The 25,619-nt window shown below is 43.1% G+C and overlaps 1 protein-coding gene across 2 annotated transcripts in view; it reads right to left on the bottom strand.

Annotated features, from left to right (window-relative positions):
* GRIN2A (glutamate ionotropic receptor NMDA type subunit 2A) overlaps positions 1–25,619 on the bottom strand; it is a 367,711-nt gene that overhangs the window by 135,598 nt on the left and 206,494 nt on the right. For both annotated transcript variants that reach the window (XM_027118303.1, XM_027118304.1), the window contains one exon: positions 18,678–19,270. In XM_027118303.1, the coding sequence (XP_026974104.1) occupies positions 18,678–19,270 (593 nt within the window). The remainder of the gene's footprint in view (positions 1–18,677; positions 19,271–25,619) is intronic.

Below are 25,619 nucleotides of genomic sequence, written 5' to 3'. Positions count from 1 at the left end.
TGTTACATTGAAGAGCCACCCAGCTTCTCACGGGGACAAAGAGGTTGAGACTAGGAGCCCTTCATACACCCTAAATTTGCAGGCGTTTATAAATGGAGGTTTCTCTCATTCTTCCCTTATTTTCATCACCTCCTGGTGGAAAGGAAGGTTCTAAGGTGAAGCCATTCAGGACAAAAAGGCGCAACTTTAAGAGCTGCTGCCATAGCAGGACAAGAGCAATGTGCCTTCCGCCACGTGGATTAACAGAGACACCTAGTGTTCCAGGGAGAGCCGGCCCGTGACACAACTCTGACCAGGGGATGGCTCAAGTCAACAAGCATTGTCCACCCCCAGCTCTTCTTCCATCAGCGTCCCTTTTGCAATATCATGAAGGTGGTTCTCCCTCCCCCACATGTCTCGTATGGAAGCTCTTCAAATATCTCCTCCAGCTTTAACAGGACAGGGATGGGGTTGGTGAGATAATGTTCGAAATGATTCTCTTCTGGAGGATTAAGTCATTGATGTGAGGAGGTGATCAGCATCCCTTGGACAGCCACTGCTCCATGGTCTTTCTTGCCCTTCGAATCCTCAATGGCCTGTTCTTCAAGGGCGGTGTGACCTAGTGGTCAGAAAGATCTGAAACTGCGTCCACCAGGATACCATTTTTTTCTCATTTCCATATAAACTTCAAAGTCTTTCCCATCTCAGGCACTTGGCACACTCTGTTCATGTCTTTGCCTGGCATGACTTCCCCTGGCTCTTTGCATGTCTAGTTCTTCATCCTCCACGAGATTCATGCTCTCTGCACGCCTTGATGTCTTCCATCTCAGTGTCTACTATCTTTCCTTCTCAGCAGCCATAATGTAGTGTAATCATTTTATTTATAATCATTTATAAATATTTTTGTCTACAATAACAGCATTTTGTCTCAATTTTCTCTACACTCCCTATTAGACTGCAACCTCATGAAGACTGGGACCATACTCTTGTATTTACTGGTGTATCCCCGGCAGGGATTGACACTGAACACGAGATAAATGCTTCAAATGAACGGACAAATGTAACTGTGACTCTTGCCCATTAATGATATGACTTTGAAATGCCACCTAACTTTCCTGAGCCCCATTTTTCTCATACATAATATGAGGCTCTCACCTGCCTTATAAGTAGTTAAGAGCACTGGGACTGGCAGGCACTGCTACTCTTCCACATCAGTTTTAAGATGCCCAACTTTTGCATTTTATCCTTTTTAAAATAAAGATCATTTTATAATCGTTGGAGTCTTAGATTATATAAAATATGGTAACATCTCACTCTTCTGTAGGACTCAAGGTCTTCTTATATTAAAAAAAAATCCTCTAGAAAGACATGGTTATGTGGCTCTCTGTGTCTATTTACTGTATAGGAGCAAGTCAGCATCAATACTAATGCATTCTATTCCACAATTGCACCATTGCCTCCCTCTCATTTCCTCTCTAAGGACTGTTCCTCCCCAGTCTATTAGTTAATGAGAATGCCTTCCTAAATTTTTAAAAATCTGTTTTTCTTTCAAAAGCCCTAGGGAGTTAGAATAATGAAGCTCACTTCATTATTATATGCAGAGCAATCCTGCCATCTAGGTGGCATTTTTGTTCCACTTTCTTGGTCATTCTGAGAATTATATTATTATACAAGAACTAAAACGTATCATACATTGAGCCAAATGCTTTCCATGCTTTATTTAATTTTCACAGACTCCCCACTCTGAGAACCAGCATTATCTCCATTTTACAGATGACGAAATGAGGTCTAGATGGACTTAGTTACTTGTTCAGTGTCCCACAGCTAATAAGTGGCAGAAAAATCTAGAATTTGATTCCAAATTCTGTGGGATTTATCAGACTGGAATCCTCCAAAGACTACAAACATAAACCAAGCACAAATTATGCCCATCAAGGAGTCTTCTGTATGGAAGTAAAAAGTCATAGTTGTCTGGGTAAAACAATCTGAGATTTTTATTTCTAATATCCCCTTGTTGGTCAAACTCAGCTTTAGAAAGGCAACCACATTAAAGGGTACAATGCATCAACTATTTAGCATAATATTACAGATTAGCTGCCAAATATGCATATTCATCAAAGTTCTTTTGGTTGTAATTAGCAGAAGCCAACGTGAACCAACTTAAACCACTAAGGAAGTCTGGTGGTTAATATCTGAAAAGATCAGTGATAGGGTGGACTTCAGGTATGGTTTGATCATGGCTCTGGCTTGTTCTCCATACCATACTTCTCTAGTTCAGGCCCATGTATGAGTCACCATTATTCTCAGCCTGATTTCTTCCATGGTAAAAAACCGGCAGCAGAAATTCCGGGCCTCACATCTGAACAATGACCGTACAACAAATAGTCCTAAAGTTCTCTCTGTTAGACCAACTTAGATCACATGTCCATTCCTGAACCAACTGCTATAATGAGATGGATGGGATCTTTTTTTAAGTTGGCTGTGGCCAAATAGGACTCACCCACCACAGCCTTCATAATGGGAGAAGAGAGGAATGGAATCTGAGAAATCACCTACGCTCCACACTAAGCAAAGCCTGTTAGTAATAGGAAATGAAACGGCACAGGGCAAAGAAAAAGCAAATGAGGCTCCAGAGATAACCTGTGCAAGCTCAGGGGTCACTGCAGCTGTCTACCTCACTCCCCTGCTAAAACTCTCCAGTGGCTTCCCATAACACTTGAAACAAAACCTGAAACCTTCACCATGGCCTAAGATCTTACAGAACTTGGTCTACCTCTATCTCCTTACCCTACCCTATTTTTCCTCCCATCTCATGTCAATACCAACTTGATATTATGTGTTTATTCACTCATTTTTGGTCTCCCCTCTAGAACAGGAGATTTAGGTGGGGAGCCTTTGTCTGTTTGGTCCATCACTGTATGACGCTGTATGACACACATACTGTGGGACTGAGACAGATATTAAGTGTTGCATATTGAAAGGGTAAATGAATGAAAACAAATGCATGTATGCATGAATGAATGAATGAACAAATGAAAGAATGAGATCCAGGCAATCAGTAGATGAACATGGATAACTGATGCCAGGGGATTGTTTTTATTCTCTTTGTTTTGTTTTCACCTAGTTGGCTGAAGACAAACACTTTCTCCCAGTCCTGTGCTCAGTGCTCAGAGTCTATTTAAGAAATGCTCTGTTTTGAAGGCAGAAGATTTATTAAACTCAAGAACTATGGTTTAGAGGCATGCATGATGGCTTCCTCCCCATCTCCTATACTGAGTGGAAGATGTTTGCCAATGGTTTAGCCTTCCTGCATATATGTGATAAGAACACTTTAAAAAAATCAAGGCAGGGCTTCCCTGGTGGCGAAGTGGTTAAGAATCCGCCTGCCAGCTCATGCAGCTCAATAACAATAAAACAAACAACCCAATCCAAAAATGGGCAGAAGACCTAAATAGACATTTCTCCAGAGAAGACATACAGGTGGCCAACAAACAGATGAAAGGGTGCTCAACATCACTGATCACTAGAGAAATGCAAATCAAAACTACAATGAGGTATCACCTCACACCAGTCACAATGGTCATCATCAAAAAATCTACAAACACTGAATGCTGGAGAGGGTGTGGAGAAAAGGGAACCCTCTTGCACTGTTGGTGGGAATGTAAATTGATACAGCCACTATGGTGAACAGTATGGAGGTTTCTTAAAAAACTAAAAATAGAACTACCATACGACCCAGCAATCCCACTCCTGGGCATATACCCTGAGAAAACCAAAATTCAAAAAGAGTCATGTACCAAAATGTTCATTGCAGCTCTATTTACAATAGTCAGGACATGGAAGCAACCTAAGTGTCCATCGACAGATGAATAGATAAAGAAGAGGTGGCACATATATACAATGGAATATTACTAAGCCATAAAAAGAAATGAAATTGAGTTATTTGTAGTGAGGTGGATGGACCTAGAGTCTGTCACACAGAGTGAAGTAAGTCAGAAAGAGAAAAACAAATACCATATGCTACCACATATATATGGAATCTAAAAAAAAAAATGGTTCTGAAGAACCTAGGGGCAGGACAGGAATAAAGACACAGACGTAGAGAATGGACTTGAGGACACGGGGAGGGGGAAGGGTAAGCTGGGACAAAGTGAGAGAGTGGCATGGACTTATATATACTACCAAATGTAAAATAGATAGCTAGTGGTAAGCAGCCGCATAGCACAGGGAGATCAGCTCAATGCTTTGTAACCACCTAGAGGGGTGGGATAGGGAGGGAGATGCAAGAGGGAGAAGATATGGGGGTATATGTATATGTATAGCTGATTCACTTTGTTATAAAGCAGAAACTAACACACCGTTGTAAAGCAATTATACTCCAATAAAGACGTTAAGAAAAACCCTTTTGCTTTCCAAAACAACAAAAAAAGAATCTGCCTGCCAACGCAGGGGCCACGGGTTCAATCCCTGGTCGTCCAGGAAGATCCCACACGCCACAGAGCTACTAAGCTGGTGCGCCACAACTACTGAGCCTGCGCTCTAGAACCCACAAGCCACAACTACTGAGCCCATGCACCTAGAGCCCGTGCTCCGCAATGAGAAGCCCACACACCGCAACTAAGAGTAGCGCCCACTCGACGCAACTAGAGAAAGCCCGTGCCCAGCAACAAAGACCCAACGCAGCCAAAAATAAATAAATTCATTTAAAAAAATTGGATCCTATTACAAATAAGATTATTTAAAAAGGAAAAATCAAGGCAGATAACCCCATTATGACCTGGCATGCACCCAGTGTCAAAATTAAATATTGGCTTCCCTCTTCCTTTCTACCTTTTACTTCCTTCCTTCTGCCTAGCCAGAATTACTGAGATTCCCTTGCTGACATTTTTGCTCAATTCTTTGCATCCAATTAATATTTACTGGCATTCCTCAGGGAGGCACAAAATCTGAAGGGACTCATTCTAGAACTAATTTAAAGAGAGTTGATGACTCTGCAATTGAGCTTTTGACTATTCTCATAAAAATTCTCCCAAGAAAGATCAGCTTCTCCCCTTTGTTCTCCACTTGCTTTATTCTTGGCAATGCCAAATATCAATCTCTATGATAATGACAATAATAATAACTGATATTGATGGTGAGGATATTATTAACATTTTCAGGAAGGTTTTGTGGTTTATAAAATGAAATCCCATGCATCACATTTTTGTGATAAATTAATTTCTAAGAAAAGCAAAATGACTCCCGCCCACAACGGAAGGATCTTTGTACGCACTTTACGACAATGTAAGACCTCTAAGGTCTCATGAAAGCACACCTAGGATGTCCTCTTTCCCTGAGAGGCCAGAGAATCAGAGGGTCAGAGAGGCAATCTTGATCCTGATTCTACCATTAAGTGACACTGGAAAAGTCAATCTTCTCTCTGAGATTTTTTTTTCTCTAGCAAAAATAGAGTTGTGAGAATACAAGATAATGTGTGTAAAAATTCTTAGATCAGAGCAAGCGCTGTGTTAGCAATTATATGATTCACTCATTCAACACATATTTAAGTGTCTACACTATTCTGGGTACTGGTGTACCAGTAAAATGGACAAAGTCCCTGGAGTTCATTTTCACGATCATCATCACCACCATCATTATTACCACCGCCACCACCATCATCATCATTCTCATCACCACATTATTATCATTAATCACAAAGGACCTAGAAGGAAAGAGGACTGATTCAGTGGAGCAACACATCTGGGTCTGGGGCAAAGAAAACTTAGGCTTAGCATGTCTTTGCCATTAGCCAGTCTCTCATTAATGAAAAATGAGCCCTGTGTCTTCCAGGCCTCACTTTCCTCATCTGTAATAAAGCATAGAGAATTTACATTTTAATGTTATAACACCAGTTGAAAATAATTTGTTACAGCTAATAATATATTTTATGAATCTGAGCCATAAAAAAGAAAAATCAGATTTGAACCATAGTCTTCACGAGGTTTAGATGATACACTGACATTTTCAGCAACAATCCTTCACAAGTAGCGTGGGTTCCATCAGACTCCCTCGTTTGCTGTTTATTTGACAAATTTCAGGATATTGTAGAAAAGCTGGATACCTATCCCTACCCCCTACCAGAACAAATGTTTTCTTCCAGTTTTAGAGGAACATCTACAAATTAATCCAATCTGATGAGTGGGAACTCTCTCTAGGTAATTCAATAAGTTCTTGCCTTTGGGCAAGCCACTTGGCACAAACAACTCAAATTCTCACCTGTAAGTTGAACAGAGAAGTAGATTTATGACCTAGGGCCATAAAAAAAGACCACTTAGTCCCAAAGGTGATCCTTGTAAGTGAGATATCGAAACTTCCTGTCATCACTCATTTGAACATCTACCAGTCTTAAGGTTCATCAAGGTCTTGTTTTGGCAATGCTTATAAATAATGATGATTATGATAAAAGTAATAAATATACATCTTATGATAAAACAAACACTGAAAGAGGCTATGGAGGTAATATGAATAAGTAGTCCAGGTGGGGACTAAAGTGAACTGGGAAGGCCCTTCTTGATCTAAAGGTCATTTCCCATGTCCAGTTGAACATCTCCAGGTAGGAGGAAGGTTCTGGTACAAGATGGCAGCATAGGAGGCTCCCAAACTCACTTCCTCCTATGGGTACACTGAATCTACAGCTATGAAGCAATTCTTTCTGAAAGAAATCCAGAAACTAGCTGAGTGAACTACACATCAAGTGAACAACAAAATACCCACATCCAAATGTGTAGGAAAGGCTGAGACACATTCTCACCATATACTCTACCCCCAGCACAGCAATATACAATCAGGAGGGAACTTACAACTTCCAGCTTCTCCCTGAAGAGTGAAGGTTTGGACCCAACATCTAGAGTCCCAACTTTTAAGACTTCCAGATAGGAATGTCGGATTATCATTATCAGCTTTTCATATTTTTCAAGATTAGCTAAACATATAATTTTTTGTGAAATCTTACAAGTTTTACATGTTGGAATTTATTCAATTTTTGAAAACAGTAAAAACATTCAAGTCAAAAAAGACATACCGCAACTTCAAGTCAACTTGCAAGCTTTTAAAGTAGTGTAGTGGAGTTTAGATCCAAACAAAACTGGATTTGAAGTCTGGCTTTATTTTGTATTAGCTGTATGGCTTTGGCCAAGTTATGTAACTTCTCTAGTCCCCGATTTCCTCACCTGTAATATGAGTTATGATTTATAATTGACCTGCTGGTAATCTATCCAGAATCCATTTCCCTCTTCCTCACTCTTAATAGAAATCACATTTGTTGAGACTTCATGTTTCCTATAAGAATCCATGGGACTTGGAGGAATGGAAGCTTACCCCATCTCAGTTCTAAGAGTAGGTCTGGTTTGGTGTAACTTAATCCTATTTGCCTTCTCAGGGATTGGGTTAGCTGTCTGAAATTAAGCCGGTCAGTACATGGCATTTTCAAAATGGTTATTACTGGCTCAAAGATGGGCACATGACCTAATTTGGCCACGAACAAAGAAGTCATCTGAGATGTTTCTGACAGCAAGCTTAAGGTCATGAAGGAAGCACTTTGAGAACGAGGACTATACTCCTCAAAGGGCAGAGTCAAGTTCATATCCTAAGTAGAAAAATATAAAGCCATTTAGAGGTCTCTTTGTGTAGGAAGAGGATTCTTACTAACCTCTAGTATTCTGTAGGCATGAGACACTTTTACAGTTAAAGTATTGTATGTTGTGATAAATTGTGTTTAATTTTCACATAATAAAATACAGACTGTGAAGTTTTTATTATTATTATTTTTTTTTTTTTTTGCAGTACGCGGGCCTCTCACTGCTGTGGCCTCTCCCGTTGCGGAGCACAGGCTCCGGACGCGCAGGCTCAGCGGCCATGGCTCATGGGCCCAGCCGCTCTGCGGCATGTGGGATCTTCCCGGACTGGGGCACGAACCCGTGTCCTCTGCATCGGCAGGCGGACTCTCAACCACTGCGCCACCAGGGAAGCCCCGGAGTGTGAAGTTTTTAAAAAATATTTCCGTGAGTTGAATTGTCCTAAATCCCAAATTACAAATGTTTGCATTTCATTAAATTGAAACTAAATTTAATATATGTTTATGATAAGATCTTATATTTGAAGCTGTCATTTAATTACCTAAGCATCCAATAAGAAGATGTTAGATTCTAAACAACCAAAGGGAAGAGTTTAACAGGACAAATTCTTTATTATTATCCAAGAAGAGATAATTATGAAGTTTAGTTGTGTGACTGCATATGGATTTTAAATAACTTATTATGACATTAATTTATCTTGAAAAAAAAAAGAGCAGAGTCAAGCGATCACAGGGGAAAGAACCAGAACCTTGAGCATACTGCATCTGAAGTCCACCCTGTGTCTAGAATTCCAATCAAATAACTCAATCACATAACTGAATTTAGTTGATTATTACCTGCAGCAAAAACATCCTAACTCATACCTAAGGATAAAAGATAATGTATTTAAAGTGACTGGCACATAGGAGGGACTTAATACATGGTAGGTTGTATCATTAGAGTATTTTAACATTTCCATTACATCCGATTTTAAAATATATATGATTCCAACTTATACCTCCTCCCTTTTCCCCTTTGGTAACCATAAGTTTGTTTTCTATGTCTGTGGGTCTATTTCTATTTTGTAAATAGTTTCATTTGTATCACTTTTTTAGATTCCACATGTAAGTGATATCATATGATATTTGTCTTTCTCTGTCTGACTTACTTCACTTACTATAATAATCTCTAGGTCCATCCAATGTTGCTGCAAATTAAACAACAAGGTCCACTGTATAGCACAGGGAACTATATTCAATATCTTGTAATAAGCTATAATGGAAAAGAATCTGAAAAAGAATATATGTATTTTATATATATATATATTATATATATAAAACTTAATCACTTTGCTGTACACCAAAAAATAACACATCGTGAATCAACTATACTTCTATCTATCTATCTATGCTTCCATAATGTAACTTACGAAACTTGAAGTTTCCCTTCCCCCCCAACACATAATGATGTATTAATTAAATTGTTGAAACTTCCTTTTATTAACAGGGATGGAAATGAAAAGGAAATGAGCATGTGTCTCAGGACAGCTGTCCTCCACTGTGTAGGAAACAGTGATATATGTTTATTCCTTGTGTTTGGATAGGATTTAATCAAATGATGCAAACCCTCAGGAACTGGCTATGGGGATTTGGACAAGAGTATACCAGACATCAGCAGATCAGCCAGTTCATTCACCACACTTTGAGGCCTGTGTAGCAATGTGGCTGGCCTCCCCTGCCCACGCAGAACCCAGTTAGCATCACCAAGCTGACAGTGACTCCTCTGTCCCTGCGATCCATGCCAGGCTTTGAGGCACCAGGAGCCTGCACAGGGGCTCAGTCACACCTGCAGGCAGGCAGCATCTACACGGAGGCAGGAGAAGCGGGGAGCAGGAAAGCAAGAGGACAAAGGCAAAGAACAGGTGGAGAGGCCCGTTCTGGCTGTCTAGCTCCCACCTGGAAGGAATGACAAGGAGGGCTTCTGTCCTACATACGAGGAGGAGGGGTATAGACAGACACCCTTCCAGGAAAGCAAAGGACAGCTTATAAATGAACTGGCCCTTCACACCTTGCCATATGCTCCTCTCTTGTGGTGGAAAGGATTTTTAACTTGTTTTGTGCGGCATCAGATGTTTTCCAGATCATGTCAAGAATGAAACAAAAGCAGAGGTTTTTTCCCCCTTCCTGAGTATGACCTCCTCGTCTCTTCAGACCCAAAGCTTGGCTCGCCACCTATGTCATGGATCCAGCCCAGTATGGTATTGGTTTCCTTTAACTCAAAGCATTCACTGCTCTGATGATTTGCTTGGCAGTTCATCATGTGATAAAATTTTACTTCTTCCACATATTGGTTAAAACTTCTGGTCAGATTATTTAACTCTCCTAGGTTGCACTAAGCCCAGATAGATTAACAATGCTTGTGGATTATAGATCTTTGGAAGGTCCATAGCCTCCATCATGATGTCTAGCATATAACAGACATTGTACAGACACCCACTAGGCTCCACAACAAAATCAAGGCTGAGAATAGAGAGTCTCCAAGGCGGAAAAGGCAGCCGAAATTCACAGCCCAACTCGTTTCCTCCAGTATTCTCCTTCCCCTCAGGGATTATTTACCAATTAATGCTGAAGTTCCTTAAGGTTGGAACCTGATCACTCTTCTGAGTCTTCATTCTCCCCTAGATGATCTCACCCAATCCTGAGGTTTTAACTGGCATCAGTAAGCTCAAAACCTGTGTGTTAGATTTTCAGCCTGAACTCAGACTCTTTTCTCCAATTGCCTACTTGAGATTTCCACTTGGATGTCTACAAAGTATGTTCAACTGAACATGTCTGAAATTAGATGCTGTTCCTGTCTCACTCTCCCCCAATTTGTTTCTTCTCCAATTTTGTGCAAGGTACCGCCATCTATTCAGCTGTACAAGTGAAGAAGTATTATTGAATCTCTTCTATCATTTCATATCCATCCATCACGTTTTGTTAATTTTACTTCCGAAACATGCATAAGCCCACCCACTTCCCTCTGAATCTATAGCATTACACAGATTTAGGTCTTAATCTCCTAACTTGTCCCTGTGCTTACACATTAAAACCCCTTGCTCCCAATATACTCTGTTAGCAGGCACCAGAGTAGTGAAAATGGTGCTTTTCTTCGCATAATCCTTTCACAGAAGGAAGCTGTAGCAAATCATTAGTATATGTCACCAAATTAACAAGTTTCAAAATGAAAGCTTCCCTAGTATTCAAAAAAGGATAAAAGGAAATACGTAGGGAAAAGATCAATACGTATTTTTGTTGGCATGCTGGTTCCAAAATCCAAAGATTTGAATCTGGCCTAAGGCAAATTTGAACAATATTTATGCTTTATGTGTGACCCCAAAACAACCCAAACCACCTTTCCTTCAAGGTAAAGGCACGGACAATTTCTGACCCTTTCAAGTTGCCAGCACTGGGTTTCCACCATTTGTCGAGCTATTCATTGGATGCCAATTGGAAATGATTGACTTGCATCGCTGGGTTGGCATACGGTGCTCTTGACTTCCAGCCAAAAAAGAGAGGGCAGTGTTCCAGGAGAGGTGCCACAAACAGAGATGAGGCTGAGGAGAGGCTGTTGACTTCACTCTCAGGCTGAACACCCAGGGAGCACAGCCCACCTCTCGTGGGTCCATCAGGACACAAGAGGTGTCAGATCAAGCTGTGCATCTGGCCGAGCGAAGGGGGAGAATTAACATCTGCAGGGGGCCAACTACATCCTAGATGCTTGGCTAGGTAAATTATGTGCATTTAAGTGTCACCATAATCCTGTACGGTTGGAATTATCTCTGTATATAATCAAGGAAATGGAGGCTCAAAGAAGTTAAGTAACTTGCCCAGGATAGCCTAGATAATGAGAGGGTTTGAACAAAGCACTATCCAAAACCACATTCCACAAAGTCACACAGCCTCGTGGAATACGCTTTGGGTTCTTAATGTGGTACAGGCTGCTGGATTCTCTCACTACATATCTCTTTGAGACTCAGTCTTTTCCCCCTTTCCCGAGTCCAGACTCCCAATCAGATTTACAGCACAGGCCCAGAGGATGGCTTGGTCTCCTGGGTACCTGGTGTCATCGCCAGAAATGTTTGTTGAGCATATGCTGATCCCACAGATAAATATTTGCAGAGTTATTACATTCACCCAGGGACGTTATAACGCAAAGAATTATAACTGCGCAGGCCTCTTAATTGGCATTAAAAAAGAAACCAGGGCTTCCCTGGTGGCACAGTGGTTGAGAGTCCGCCTGCCGATGCAGGGGACGTGGGTTTGTGCCCTGGTCCGGGAAGATCCCACATGCCGCGGAGCGGCTGGGCCCGTGAGCCATGGCCGCTGAGCCTGCGCGCCCGGAGCCTGTGCTCCGCAACGGGAGAGGCCACAACAGTGAGAGGCCTGTGTACCGCAAAAAAAAAAAAAAAAAAAACCAACAGTGATAATTCTGATTATCAAATACAAATATGCCAACCAGGTTCAGATCAGTCTCTTAACGGGTCATTAAACCAGGAAGTTTTCCTATGGATATTTCAGAAAGGAAGATTGAAAAAAGTATCAATGTAAATTGGATATGAATTAAATTTACTCTCCCTTATTTATCTTCCTTCCATTTCCCTTCCTGTCAGGGTGATAATTTACAATGCTGTTGCTTCTTAAAGCAGAAGCTGGACTTTATAAATCAAGAAGTTAATGTAAAACACATAAATGGTCAAGCCAGGTACCATCAATTAAAACCAAATAACTTCCCTTTAATAGTAATTCATAGCTCTCCCGAAGAAGTTGTTCTTTTTCCCCTCGTTGGGGCTGTAGATCTACCTGAGCGCTTCTATTTGACTTCCAGTGCAGCGACTGCCACATCCTCCTCCACAACTGAAAGGGGAGCCGAGCTACAGGACACAGAGTCACAACTCAATCGGTAACAACAGGACACAGAGTCACAACTCAATCGGTAACAAACAAGATTGAAATATACCTCCATCTCTCACTTCCCTGTCTCTGTACAGCTTGCAGTATAACAGGTATAAATTAAAGTAATAATAATGATGATAATCATCATCATAAGAATAATGACTTCACAGTTGTTTGTGTAATGCCTACTACATGCCAGGCACAATGATAACTGTTTTACATATATGCTTTCATTTAATTCTCCTACGGTATGAAGAAATGTCTCTCTCTCTCTCTCTCTCTCTCTCTCTCCCCCTCCCTCCCTCCCTCCCTCTCTCTCTCTCTCTCTCTCTCTCACACACACACACACAGACACACAGACACACACACACACACACACATGGGCATTTTAGGAAAAAAGCCTGAGTTCGGAGTGGTTAGTAACTTATACTTGGTAAGTATGTAGCTAATTCAAAACCAAGCTGGCACTCAGCCCGTGAACTTTTCTCCACTTTTTTCTCTACCCTTCTTCCCACTGGCCACGCTCCTCCCAAGCTAATCCTTTGGCAAGAGCGTGTAAGTCTTAAAAGCATCCACCGTCTCCCTTCTATGACCTCCTCCTTCATAAATGTAAAAGTGGAAGAGGAAACACACAGATGTGCACACACATTTTATCAACAATGGTAACCATCTACAGATTGCTTTCCATATGCCAGGCTCTAGCCTACAGGACAACAGTTTTCTTATCCCCAGGTTACATCCGAGGGAGCAGACTTGGAGGAATCAAGTGACTTGGCCGAAGTCTTGAAACTAGGAGAGTTCAGATCAGGGATTCAAACAAGGCAGCCTGTCTCCAGTGCCCACACTTTTTTTCCATCAAATTTTTCTGGCTGCACCCCACGGCTTGTGGGATCTTAATTCCCTGACCAGGGATCAAACCCGGGCCCTCAGCAGTGACAGCACGGAGTGCTAACCACTGGACGGCCAGGGAACTCCCAAGTACCCACACTCTTGACCATGATGTCGTGCTGCCTCCGGAGGGGCCCCATCCGCTAGTGAACCGGAGATGTTCTTGGGACAGAACTGGACAGAGCAGCCTAAGTTCCATGCCAACAAAACAGGTAATGGTTTACCTTCACAGATCCAGGAGTTGCCAGCGATGTGCTCTGTGCTTGGTGAAGGAACAGATGTTTAATAACTCTGCAGTAGCAAGGAGGCGGTTACATAACATGGCTGAGCTATTTTTGAACTTTGGAAAACGCTGACTGCTCTTTTCAAAGTGCCTTCTGTAAAACCAGAATATTAAACATAAAGAACATTTCCCCTTTTCCCCACTTTTTTTTTTCTGAAACAAGAACAGACACAGGTCCATGGTAGGATCATTAACCCGGCAAGCAGACCCTTTGTACCTGGTCCATCACTGTGAGCAGTAAACCATTGTGACAATATTTTAACTGTACAAACTCTGTGTATAAGATTACAAGCAACGTCCGTGAAGGCCACTGAGGGACACACCTAGTTAGCCCCAAGATGTAGAACTCAACCAGTCAAAGCAGGACCCCCGATCCCTCAGCAACTCACCATGAAACCATCAGGCGTGACTTCACCTGAACCTCTTCTGAAGCTATTTGCATCCTCCCTACTGCAGAGTGGGAGTGATGAGAGCTATTTGTTTACAGATGCTTTGCAAAATGAGACTTTTTAAACCAGCTGAAAATGTAACTTTTTAAAGCTTTAAGTGAGAACTCCTAACTCAAGCTGATGGGTCCGAATCAGGTTGCAGACACATGTGTTCTCTGCCTTGAGCTACCCAGACTGAAGATTCCTTACTGTCAACAACCTAAATGTCCATCAAAGGGGGCTGATTAAATAAAAGATAGAACACATACAACAGAATACAAAAAAGCAACTAAGATGAATACACTAGTTTTATATGTGTCCTCATAGATCATGCTTGAGCCATAGGTTGAGGTAAAGGAAATTCCAGCACATTAGATACCACTTATGATATTAAAAAGAACTACCCATTGGGTCTAAGGTCGCACTGTATCTGTATCAAAAGTACAAAACATGCACATGGATTTAGATACATACCAAATTCACTGTGGTGTTTTTCTCTCTCATGGAGAGAAAGGGAGAAGAGTGGGGCTGGGGAGAGGTATAATCAGGACTTTCTACATTATCAGAAATGTTTTATTTCTTTTAAAAATTTGAAACAAATATGACATGTTCACTTTGTTCTCTGGGGTGAGTATGGGGGTGGGTGTTTCATCAGACTCTGTACTTTTTTTTTTAACATCTTTATTGGAGTAGAATTGCTTTACAATGGTGTGCTGGTTTCTGCTTTATAACAAAGTGAATCAGCTATACATATACATGTGTTCCCATATCTTCTCCCTCTTGCTAGACTCTACTTTTTTTTACTATTCTTTTCTTTTCTATGTTAAAAAAAGTCCTTGTTGCGCTTCCCTGGTGGTGCAGTGGTTGAGAGTCCGCCTGCCGATGCAGGGGACATGGGTTCGTGCCCCGGTCCAGGAAGATCCCACATGCCGCGGAGCGGCTGGGCCCATGAGCCGTAGCCGCTGAGCCTGTGCGTCTGGAGCCTGTGCTCCGCCACGGGAGAGGCCACAACAGTGAGAGGCCCGCGTACCGCAAAAAAAAAAAAAAGAAAAAAAGCCCTTGTTACCTGAGTTTGTCTTTAGACGAATTTCCCCCATCTTCATCAGACTGTACATTCTTTGAGAAGTTATATGTTAATTCATATATGATTCCAGAGGCTAGCACAGGGTTCGCTGGATAGAAGGAGTGATGGATGGAGGATAGAGATATAGTGCCCTTAATCCTTTTCTTAAAAACTGCGTCTTGGGGCTTTCTCCAGCTCCTGGTCCTTGTCTTGCTTCGCAAGGTCCCACTCTTTCCTGGGTGGGCTTAAGGAACACTGTGCTAGTGGGGAAGTGTGGCGAAGAACCCACATACTGGTTGAGCCCTACACACTGTGGCTGAGCGCCACCAGTGCTCCAAGGGTGGAGAAATGTTTCATTAAAACCAGGTGGTGGGGGCTTCCCTGGTGGCGCAGTGGTTGAGAGTCCGCCTGCCGATGCAGGGGACACGGGTTCATGCCCCAGTCCGGGAATATCCCACATGCCGTGGAGCGGCTGGGCCCGTGAGCCATGGCCGCTGTCCCAGTCCGGGAAGATCCCACATGCCGCGGAGCGGCTGGGCCTGTGAGCCATGGCCGCTGAGCCTGAGCGTCCGGAGCCTGTGCTCTGCAACGGGAGAGGCCACAACAGTGAGAGGCCAGCATGCCGCAAAACAAAAAACAAAAAAAAAACCAGGCGGTGGATGACGGCTTACCACACTTAATGCATTACTTCTCTGCGGCTGAAATACCACCTACAACATTGCTGCATTCAAAGCATAACTCCTGGAAAGAGCACACCAGGATTTCACAGGAGTAGAATTTTTTTTTTTTAAGGAGTGGAATTCAGGGTGGTCACTAGAAAGAGATCTGAATGTCTTGCCAATTATCCTTCTCAAGTTCCTCTTCCTGTATATATTATATTTCAATTGCCCTACAATTGAGTTATGTTTCCATCAGAATTATACGAATATTCCAGCTGCAAGGCACTTATTATGGGAAGTGAGAATTCATTTGGGCTGGCAGCAATCCTGCCTCTGTAAGACACTCCCGTGACTCATACCAATTTATCCTAGTTCCTTCCTGATACCTGGACAATTATTAAAAATGCTGAAAGTAGCAACGTAGAAACAAGATCATTAAAGAGGGAAAGAGGAGAGAGGAAGGGAAAATTTCAAAGGACCATGATTTCCTAACCTAAGAGTTCATTTTTCGGATAAATGTCAGTTTCAGGTAAAATCTTTAAGCCTCCTCCATCACACACACACACACACACACACACACGCACACACGCACGCACGCACACACACACACACACACACACACAGACACCCCACTAGCTGCAGACCAGAGATTATCCCTGAACTGTAGCAGATTCAGAGTCCTAAAACCTTCCAGAGACATTTTAGAGTGACATGTTATTCTACTGATAATAAACTCACCTGGTCTGCTGACTATACTTTCTGATGACCAAAGCAACTTCACTGCTCACTCCGACAGTCATTAAATAATTGCCAGGTGCGAGGCACCCATGCTAAGGGGCACTCTTCATGCATCACCTCATTTCATACTCAGGACAACCCCTAGAACATTGGTTCTCAATGCATGTTCCCCAGACCAGCAACATCGTCATCACCCAGGAACTTGCTAGAATTGCAAATTCTTAGAGCCCACTCCAGAGCTACTGAATTAGAAACTCTGAGCATGGGGCCCAGCAGTCTTGTTTTATCAAGCCCTCCCAGTGACTCTCATGCATGTTGAAGTGAAAGAACCACCATCTAGGCAATCCCTGGTCCAGGAAGATCCCACATGCCGCAGAGCAACTAAGCCCGTAAGCCACAACTACTGAGCCCACGTGCCTAGAGCCCGTGCTCCACAACGGGAGAAGCCACCGCAATGAGAAGCCCGCGCACCGCAACAAAGAGTAGTCCCCGCTGGCCGCAACTAGAGAAAGCCTGCGCACAGCAACGAAGACCCAAAGCAGCCAAAAATAAATAAAAATTACAAAAAAAAAGAAGAAACAAAAACAAAAAACACCCCATCATTTTGCAATGAACAACTGAGGCCGAGAAAGGTAAAATGATTGTCCAAGTCACATGGAAAGTGGACAAGACAAGATTTGAACCCTAACAAGTCCAACTCCACAGCCCAGTCCCTTAATCATGGTGCTACACTGCTTATCTGAAGAATGAGCATGGATTAAATCAACGAACATCAGGCAAACACACGCAGAATGGGTGTAGGAGTGATCATTCTAAATATCAACAGCTGAACCATAATGATGGCCCACAAAGAACAATGACACTTCTCGGAAACATCAAATTTAACTTAAATGTCCACCAAGATGGGAGTAGTTAACTAAATTATGATACAGCCATATGATGGAATACAATGCAGATTTAAAAGTGATGTCTGCCAAGATTTCCAACAGCCTACAAAAACACTTAGGCCATGGGCTTCCCTGGTGGCACAGTGGTTGAGAGTCCGCCTGCCGATACAGGGGACACGGGTTCGTGCCCCGGTCCGGGAAGATCCCACATGGCGCGGAGCGGTTGGGCCTGTGAGCCATGGCCGCTGGGCCTGCGCGTCTGGAGCCTGTGCTCCGCAACGGGAGAGGCCCATGTACCGCAAAAAAAAAAAAAACAAAAAAACAAACACTTAGGCCATATGAAGGGAGGAAATTCAGATACAAACTCTGAGACTAGGAGCACCAGTGTGGGCACTTTCCCCAACATGTAACGTGTTGGTGAGGATGTGGGAAGTCGAGTGATTTCACAAAATGCTAGTGTGAACATAAAATATATAGTCACTTTGTGGGACAATTTGGCAATAGACACTTAAATTTTAAAATGCACTTGTTCCATGACCACAAAACTCTACTTCTTAGAATCAACCCTAGAAAAACATTTGCACATGTGCACGAAGAGACAGGTAAGGATGATTATCACTGCAGTTTAGTTTCTAATGGAAAAAAAGCTGAAACAACATAAATTTCTATTATTATGAAGATTGGATAAATAAATCATGGTATATCCCTATTGAGGAATGCCATGTGCAGTTTACAAAGAACGTAGATATTCATACATACATATCTATATATACACATACATATGTATATCTACATATATCTGTGCATATTCACATGCACATGTATATATACATACATCTACATATATTCATACATGTGTATATAGATAGGCATGTATATACATACATATATCTATATATACACACATACTTAAGATATAGCTATGGATAGAGGACGGATAGATAGATAGACAGACAAACAGATCTCAGGTGCAGGTTCCCAGGGTATACGTTGAGTAAAAAATGTAAGTTGCAGAAAACCAAGGATGATGTTACTTAAAAACAAAAGGAGATGAGACGAGAGGAAGAGGGGAGAGAACAAACCAACAAATCCCACAGGCACACACACAACATTCTCTATTTTCAGTGCACATTTTCAGCAATGAGTACATATCGTTTTTAGTATTTAAACAAACAACAACAAAACTCTGATTCCACTTTGGCGGACAAGCAAAGAGCCCCTCTTACTGGTGCAGCGTGTGCAGTGGGACCTCTGGCTTCTCCATCTGCCCGTAGCAGCTGGCCTTGGCCTCGGGGATGTAGGAGAACTTGTCCAACATGGAAGATGCAGCAGTGGTCAGGATGCCCAGGCCGTCCCTCACCCTTTCCTCCAGGCTGTAGTCCCAGTCATCGTAGGAGACAGAAATAAGTCCCGATGGAAACTCTTTGGGGATGAGCTCCGTATTCCCCGAGACCAAGCTGGGGACGATCCAGAAGAAATCGTACCCAGTGAGGCCGAGGGAGCGGGCCTCACTCAGGATGAGGACGGCCTCGTCTTTGGAACAGTAGAGCAAGATGACGGAGGAGTGGATCTTCTTCAACTGGACTTGTGTCTTTGCATCCTCGAAGGACGTGTCCAGTGTGATCACGTTCTGCATGTCCCAGCCCACAAAGCTGTTGTCCACCGTGGTCTTGATGAAGCTGATGAAGTCCCTGTAGCCAGGGAAGATGGTGGTCACCAGGGAGAAAACATGCCAGTCATAATCCTGCATGATCTTCAGCATGACGGTGACTTGCTGCTGGATGGACGCTCCAAACTGGAAGAAGGTAGACGTTGGATCCTGCCAACAGGTAAAAAGAAAGCAAAACAGAGGATGAGGCCGAAGGCAGTTTATGCACAACCATCTGCCTTTGTTGGCTTAAAGAAGCTCCTTCCTAGAAGTGAGGGAAAATAAATCCCACATCTGTTCATTCACAAACATTCCGGAGCACCTACCGTATGCCAGACTCTGGAACAGATACTGGAAACACAGGGATGAGAGAGGTCCCTGAACTTGAAGCCCACAGCCCGGAAGAGTGAAGGACATCTGTTATTTTGCCAGCTTCATTTTTCCTCTAGTTCATCTCACCACCACCCCTCTGGGTTCAGATGGGTCCAATAGAATGAACTCTATCTGGCCCCCAAGCTCATGACTGGAAAATGAAGCCGACAGAAATAAAACAACAACAGGAAATAGAAGGAGGTTCCTGATGACATACTTGGGGCATCTGGAGTCAGTCGTGCCTGGAGCCATTTACTCTGGACCTGTTGGTTATGTAAGCCACAAGTTCCATGTTCACTTAAGCCAATTTTAGGAGTGTTTCTAAAGTCTTGAACTCTAGATTCACTTGAACTCTAGATTCCTGTGTAATATAGAGTATGATAAATGCTAGGTGGACATCTCTCTGTTCAGTCAATAAATATTTGTTGAACGCCTAATTACATGGCAACAACATGTTAGAGCTTGCAGAAATGATGATTTATAAGACAGACAGACATGGCCTCTGCCTTCATAGACCTGGAAGGAAAGTGAAGAAGAGCAACGTCTATGGACTGGGGGCTGAGAGAGGCATAAGGGGGTGTTGAAGGAATATCCAGGTACAGAAGAGGGGAAGCCAGTGGACAGTATAGTCAGAGAAGCCCTGAGAATACATCTTGACTATTCCAGGAACTGGAGATAAATGCATGATGGCCTGAGATGTAGGGGGGGGTGAGATGATGTTGAAGAGCTTGGCAAAAACCCCATCACGTACAGCCTCAGAGGCTATGTTAGACCTTATTCTGAGCATAAGGGCAAGATGCCGAATGCTCTTACACTGGGAAGTGACACGGTTACTTGTGTTGGGTTAAAGGGTCTCTAATAGTCCTAACATCTCACCAAGTCATGATCTGATCATGAGAACAAACTTCCATTTAGAAAAAAAAGTGGGTGGTGCCCACAGTGGCACCATTTCCAAACTACCTTCACACTCCTTAACTCGTCAAATCCCGTGATGATCCTATGAAGTTGGTATTGTTGGTTGGGGAAAATGAGGCTCAGAATGGTCCATGGCTAAGTCAGCGTCCAAACTCAGGTTCCGGTTCCACTTCCAGCCCCTTTCCCAACATACCACCACAGCCTTCCTGGGATCACTGAAGATCTGCATAGAGTAGGCGCTTAAACCATGTTGTGGACCCACTGGCATGGTGCAAAAATGCCAACTAAACAGAAAGTATGGCTCTGTATTACAGCAAAACAGGATTTGACAAATGCAGAGATTATATTTTTTTCTGGGAACTGAAAGAATTCTCCAAGGGTCCTTATCATATTGCAGCCATGCTTGCATGTTGCATTCTGTATGTACCATGTGCATTTAATACACCCTCAAGTGTACAAATACGAGGATTCCATTTCGTGTGTGTGTGCGTGTGTGCATGAAGAGGGGGTGATTCCATTCATGTCTTTCAGAACAACACTTAGTAGCTGTGCATGTCAAGTCTTTCAACAAGTCTGCATAGTCTTCCCTGTGGATGCTCACTGACTAGGAAGTTTTATCTGAAAGGGCTAAAAGCTATCGTTCTTAGAAACAACCCCCTTTTCTAAAGTGCATGGAGGTTGGGGGGTAATCTGAGTGCAGCACGGCCTGAAGGCAGAGAGAAGAAACAGGAATAAATGCCTTCTGGGCCGCTTCCAACGTTACAGTTCTATGAATTTTACCTATCATTAAATCAATTAAATGGGGTAACATTTAAAGACTTGGGATAATTATCTTTTCCCCCACAGTAGCTTTTGGAGAAATCCAATATTCTTGGATTGATTAATCACTTTCTATCACGCCTCAACAAGGTGGCGAACTGCTTAAGGGCAGAGATTTTGCTGGCCTCATCCCTCTGTCCCCAAAATCTGGCAGAAGTCTTGGCACACGACCCGTCTGGAGAAGGAGGGTGAGGGAGTGCATGAGTGAATGAATGTGTGAGTGAAGCTCAAGAGAAATGTCCTTGGTGTAAACACAAAGTGAAAGGGGAGATTCAGTATCCAAGGCTGTATTTTTTTTATATGGCTCTCGAATGTCATGTCCAAAAAATAAAAACGTTCAACATTATCATCCCCCTATCCTGAGGAACCACGTCACCATCCAAGGCCCAGATATATTTAGTGTGTCCTTTATCGATAAGAAGGAGAATATATAAGTCCTGTGAGCCTCAACAGCTGCCCATAGAGCCTCATTAAATACCCCGAAAGGCAACAATATAAAGAATCCACGAGCAGAAGGCGGCACAGAAGTGAAGTCTCAAGACAATTATAGTCATCAACCTAAAGCACTGTCAGGTGTCTCTTGGGATGGGACTGAAAAGTTCCAACCTTACTTACAAAAGAAATGTCATCATTCCCATGGAGCAAAGATGCCTCTGAGGAAGCCGGTCACTAGACTTACATTATGACTGCAAAAGGCAATGGAATCAGCATCTTGCCCTGAGCACATGAGGAACGGAGAAAGTTCTCAGGTGGACGTATGCTAAGGGCACAGTTGGAACCCAATAAAAAGGATCTCTGAGACAACCTACTACCAGTTATCCCACTTCTTTGGGATAACTGGTATTGGTGAAGAGGTGGAGGTCAAACATGCTAGATGTGGGAGTTGGTGGTGTTTGGGATGCTCCAACACCTCTGCTCTATGCACTATGAGTTAGACATGATTATATCCAGGTACGTGCACCCATGAGCACAGAGCAGAACTGTAAGCAAATGCAGCCTTATCTGGCTCTCTACGTAGAGAAAGGAGGGCATGGCTACACATTAAACTTCAGAAAGGAGAAAGGTAATTATAGGGATAGCCATTCAATAGCCAAGAGCTGGCTTGGCGCAAGCCCCCTGTGAAAGAGTATGTACAAACCCCTTGCCCTGTGCCATCCCTACTGTCCTGCCCCAGCTGAATCTCTCTTGTTACCCTCTTCTGATCCCCATTAATCTCTTCCCCCCAGAATGGATAGTAGTGTAACTTCCGGGATCAGACTGCCCAGGTACCAATCCAAATTGTGTAGCCTTGGGAAGAATCACTTCATCTTTCCAGGCCTCAGTTTCCACATCTGTACAATGGGTATAGCAATGGTAATAATTATACCAGCTAACATGCCAGGAGTACTTTGTAAGAGTCATGTGGCTCAACACTTTCTAGGTTGTAGCTCATTTAATCCCACCCCCAACAATCTTGCTAAACTGGTACTAGTATTATCCCCATTTTACAAATGAATAAGTAGACTCTGAGGTAGAATGATTTTTTCAGAATCACACAGGTAGTGAATCAGGTTTGCCTGCCTGAACGATTCCAAGCTTTTCACCCCTCACTACCCTATTGCCAATGATAGCACTTCCTCATTAAGTTGTAAGAATTAAATGATTTCTCTGTATAAAATCACCCAGTGCAGTACCCATCAAATATCATGTGCTCTACAAGTGTACGTCACTATTATTTTCACCCACTATTATTCAATATTTCCCCCCTGGGTCAGGAGTTCTGGTGTCTCACATCAGGGGGTTATGATACCTGTCCCTCTAAAAGACGTAGTTCACTCCTGACTTGAGCATCTCAACAACTTGCCTTGTTCACGGCTGCCTGATTGAAATCCCTAAAGCACAGCTTTAATCACACCACTCCTCTCCTCTATAGTCACCAGTGGCTCCCCTAGGCCTATCACATTCAGTTCAGACTCTCCAGTTTACCCCTCCATGCACACCAGTCAAACTTCATAGCTGGAATAACATGGGCTCTGGGGTCTATAAGACCTGAGCTCACGTCCTGGTTCTGCATTAACTAGCCATGTGACCATGGGTAATTACCTAAACTTTCTGGACCTGAGTTTCTTTGCTTATGGAATGGGAATCGTGAGCACCATCCCATAGGGTTGCTGTGACGACAGGATGAACTACAAGGAGTAAAGGGCTCATTTATCCATGTCTGACTCCAACAGTTTAGGGACCCCTCTCCTCATTCTCTGTCCTCTAGACCACATGGACACTGCCACAAACCTAAGGGGATCGGATCCTTATCCTTTGTAAAAAACGGTATCTCCAGATCTACTGACATGCTAATTTCACATTCCCTCCTCCCTCCTCAAACCAGCCCATTCATTCTGAGCCCAAGGGAGCTGCATGAGAAGGAAGTGATGAGTCACACTTTGGAGAGAAAACATCGCCAATGTCCTTTATGGACCTCATGCAGTTACCCTACGCCACTTTCATTTCCATTGGCATCTGAAACTTAAGCTTCCAAAACCACCGTGGTGTATACTGTATACCCCTCGGAGGGATGAAAGCAAGTAGTTATTTGCAAAACATAATTGCACAGCGAGGCACTGAAGAGGCTCACGTTTAGCTTTGGGATCTTCTAAGGTGGCTTTAGGGACTGGCAGGAGGTGATGGGGGAGTTTGGCCACACTCCCAGGACCTGGCATCTGACATGCCAAATGGCCCTTTGTTTCAAGGTCCTGCACGTTCTTCCCGGTTCCTAGCTGGATAGCAGAGGCTGACCCTCCTGCACTTACCTCCTCCTGCCATGACAGCCTGCCCTTTCGTGGTCAGATCAGTCTGACCACCTCTGGCACCAGCTTCCTTGGCAGTGTGCAGCCGGGGGAGAGGAACAGATTTCAGACACCCACTTTGGTTCTGAAGCAAAAGCAGTGCCCTCCCCAAGCTCACTGCTCTGCAGAAGCAGAAAAAACTGTTTTAAACACAGAGTCAGGGAGGAAGGCAGGTGTGGGATTCTGGGTGTCTGCTTTCAACTCTGTGTTCCAGTCCCGGGATAAGTAAGGTTCTAGAATTTTCCAGATCTTGCTGAGTCCCCAGGGTGAGACCTGACTCCATGGGTATCAAGGTCTGATGTTTAATAGAGTCTAAAACCAACTTTAATTTCACTTACCCATTTATAAGGCTATAAAGGACACCCACACTCATTATCCCTTTAATTCCAACTACCTAAGAGATGAGGTGTTGCCGGTGGTTATAACCCTTATGGACGGCATTTCTCATAAAGACACAGGAAGAGAGGCTAAATGATTTCCTTAAAATCCACATGGCCCCATGTGACAACAGCTCAGTTACTGCAAGATGTCATCCAATGTTCCTTTGCACACACCAGTGGCTTTCACTCCTGGCTGCACAACAGAATCACTTGGAGAGTTATAAAAACAACACCAATGCTCGTGCTCCATGCCAGTCCAACTGAAACTGAATTTCTGTGACCTGAGTACATGAACTCCAAAGCTGATTTATTTGTTTTTCTCCGTCTCCTCTCAACAGCAGGATGAGCGTTATTCAAGTTAGCATCTTCAAAGCCTAGCACCATGTCTGACACACAGTAGGGGCCCAGGAAATATTTGGTGAGAAAATAAATGAGCAGGAAACTCATCCCTAGGAAGCAAGACAGAACTGGCTGCTGCTATCAACCCTGCACCCTTATTTTAGCTTATTTTCCTCTGCCTGTCGGGGTGAGCACCAAAAAGAGGATAATCTCACAAGGGACCCAACAAAGGTCTTGCAGGACTCCTTGGGAATTTGCTTTTTGCCTTGCTAAGCCCCGATGTACCTTCTGCTACTCTTATTGTGTGCTAACTGAGCTTTTAAACATATTTGATTTCATTTTCCATGGATGAGAGGAAAAGTAAAAGTGTCAAACTTGATGAGCCTGAGGATTCAGATGAATAGCATTCTCACATACATATAAGCTGGATCTGTTTCACTAGAGGATCTTTATCCCCTCATCAGCCATCCTCCACCTCCTCCGTCATCATCACCATCATCATCATCATCATCATCATCATCCTTGATCATCACAGCCATCAAATCCACCCATCCTCCTCCTCCTCCTCATCATCACCATCATCATTGTCACTATCAAAATTAATATTAATTTGGTCTATTCTATATGTAGTACAATGTGGCATACAGTAGGAAGTATTATTATGACCCCTGTATTACAGATTAAAAACACAGGCTCAGAGAATGTAACTTGCCCAACCCACATAGTACATGGCAGAGGGAGGATCCCAGACTAGGTGATCCAAATCCAAAATCTGGTTACTTAGCTACTGGGAAATACTGATTCCAGGTATGCAGATCAGGAAGAAGTGTGTGTGTGTGTGTGTGTGTGTGTGTGTGTGTGTGTGTGTGTGTG

The sequence above is a fragment of the Aethalodelphis obliquidens genome, unplaced genomic scaffold (assembly GCF_003676395.1).
Source record: "Aethalodelphis obliquidens isolate GAN/ISIS:26980383/991018 unplaced genomic scaffold, ASM367639v1 scaffold18, whole genome shotgun sequence".
NCBI classification, from domain to species: domain Eukaryota; kingdom Metazoa; phylum Chordata; class Mammalia; order Artiodactyla; family Delphinidae; genus Aethalodelphis; species Aethalodelphis obliquidens.
Note: the sequence above shows the minus strand (reverse complement) of the source record. Positions and strands in the feature narration are given on the sequence as shown.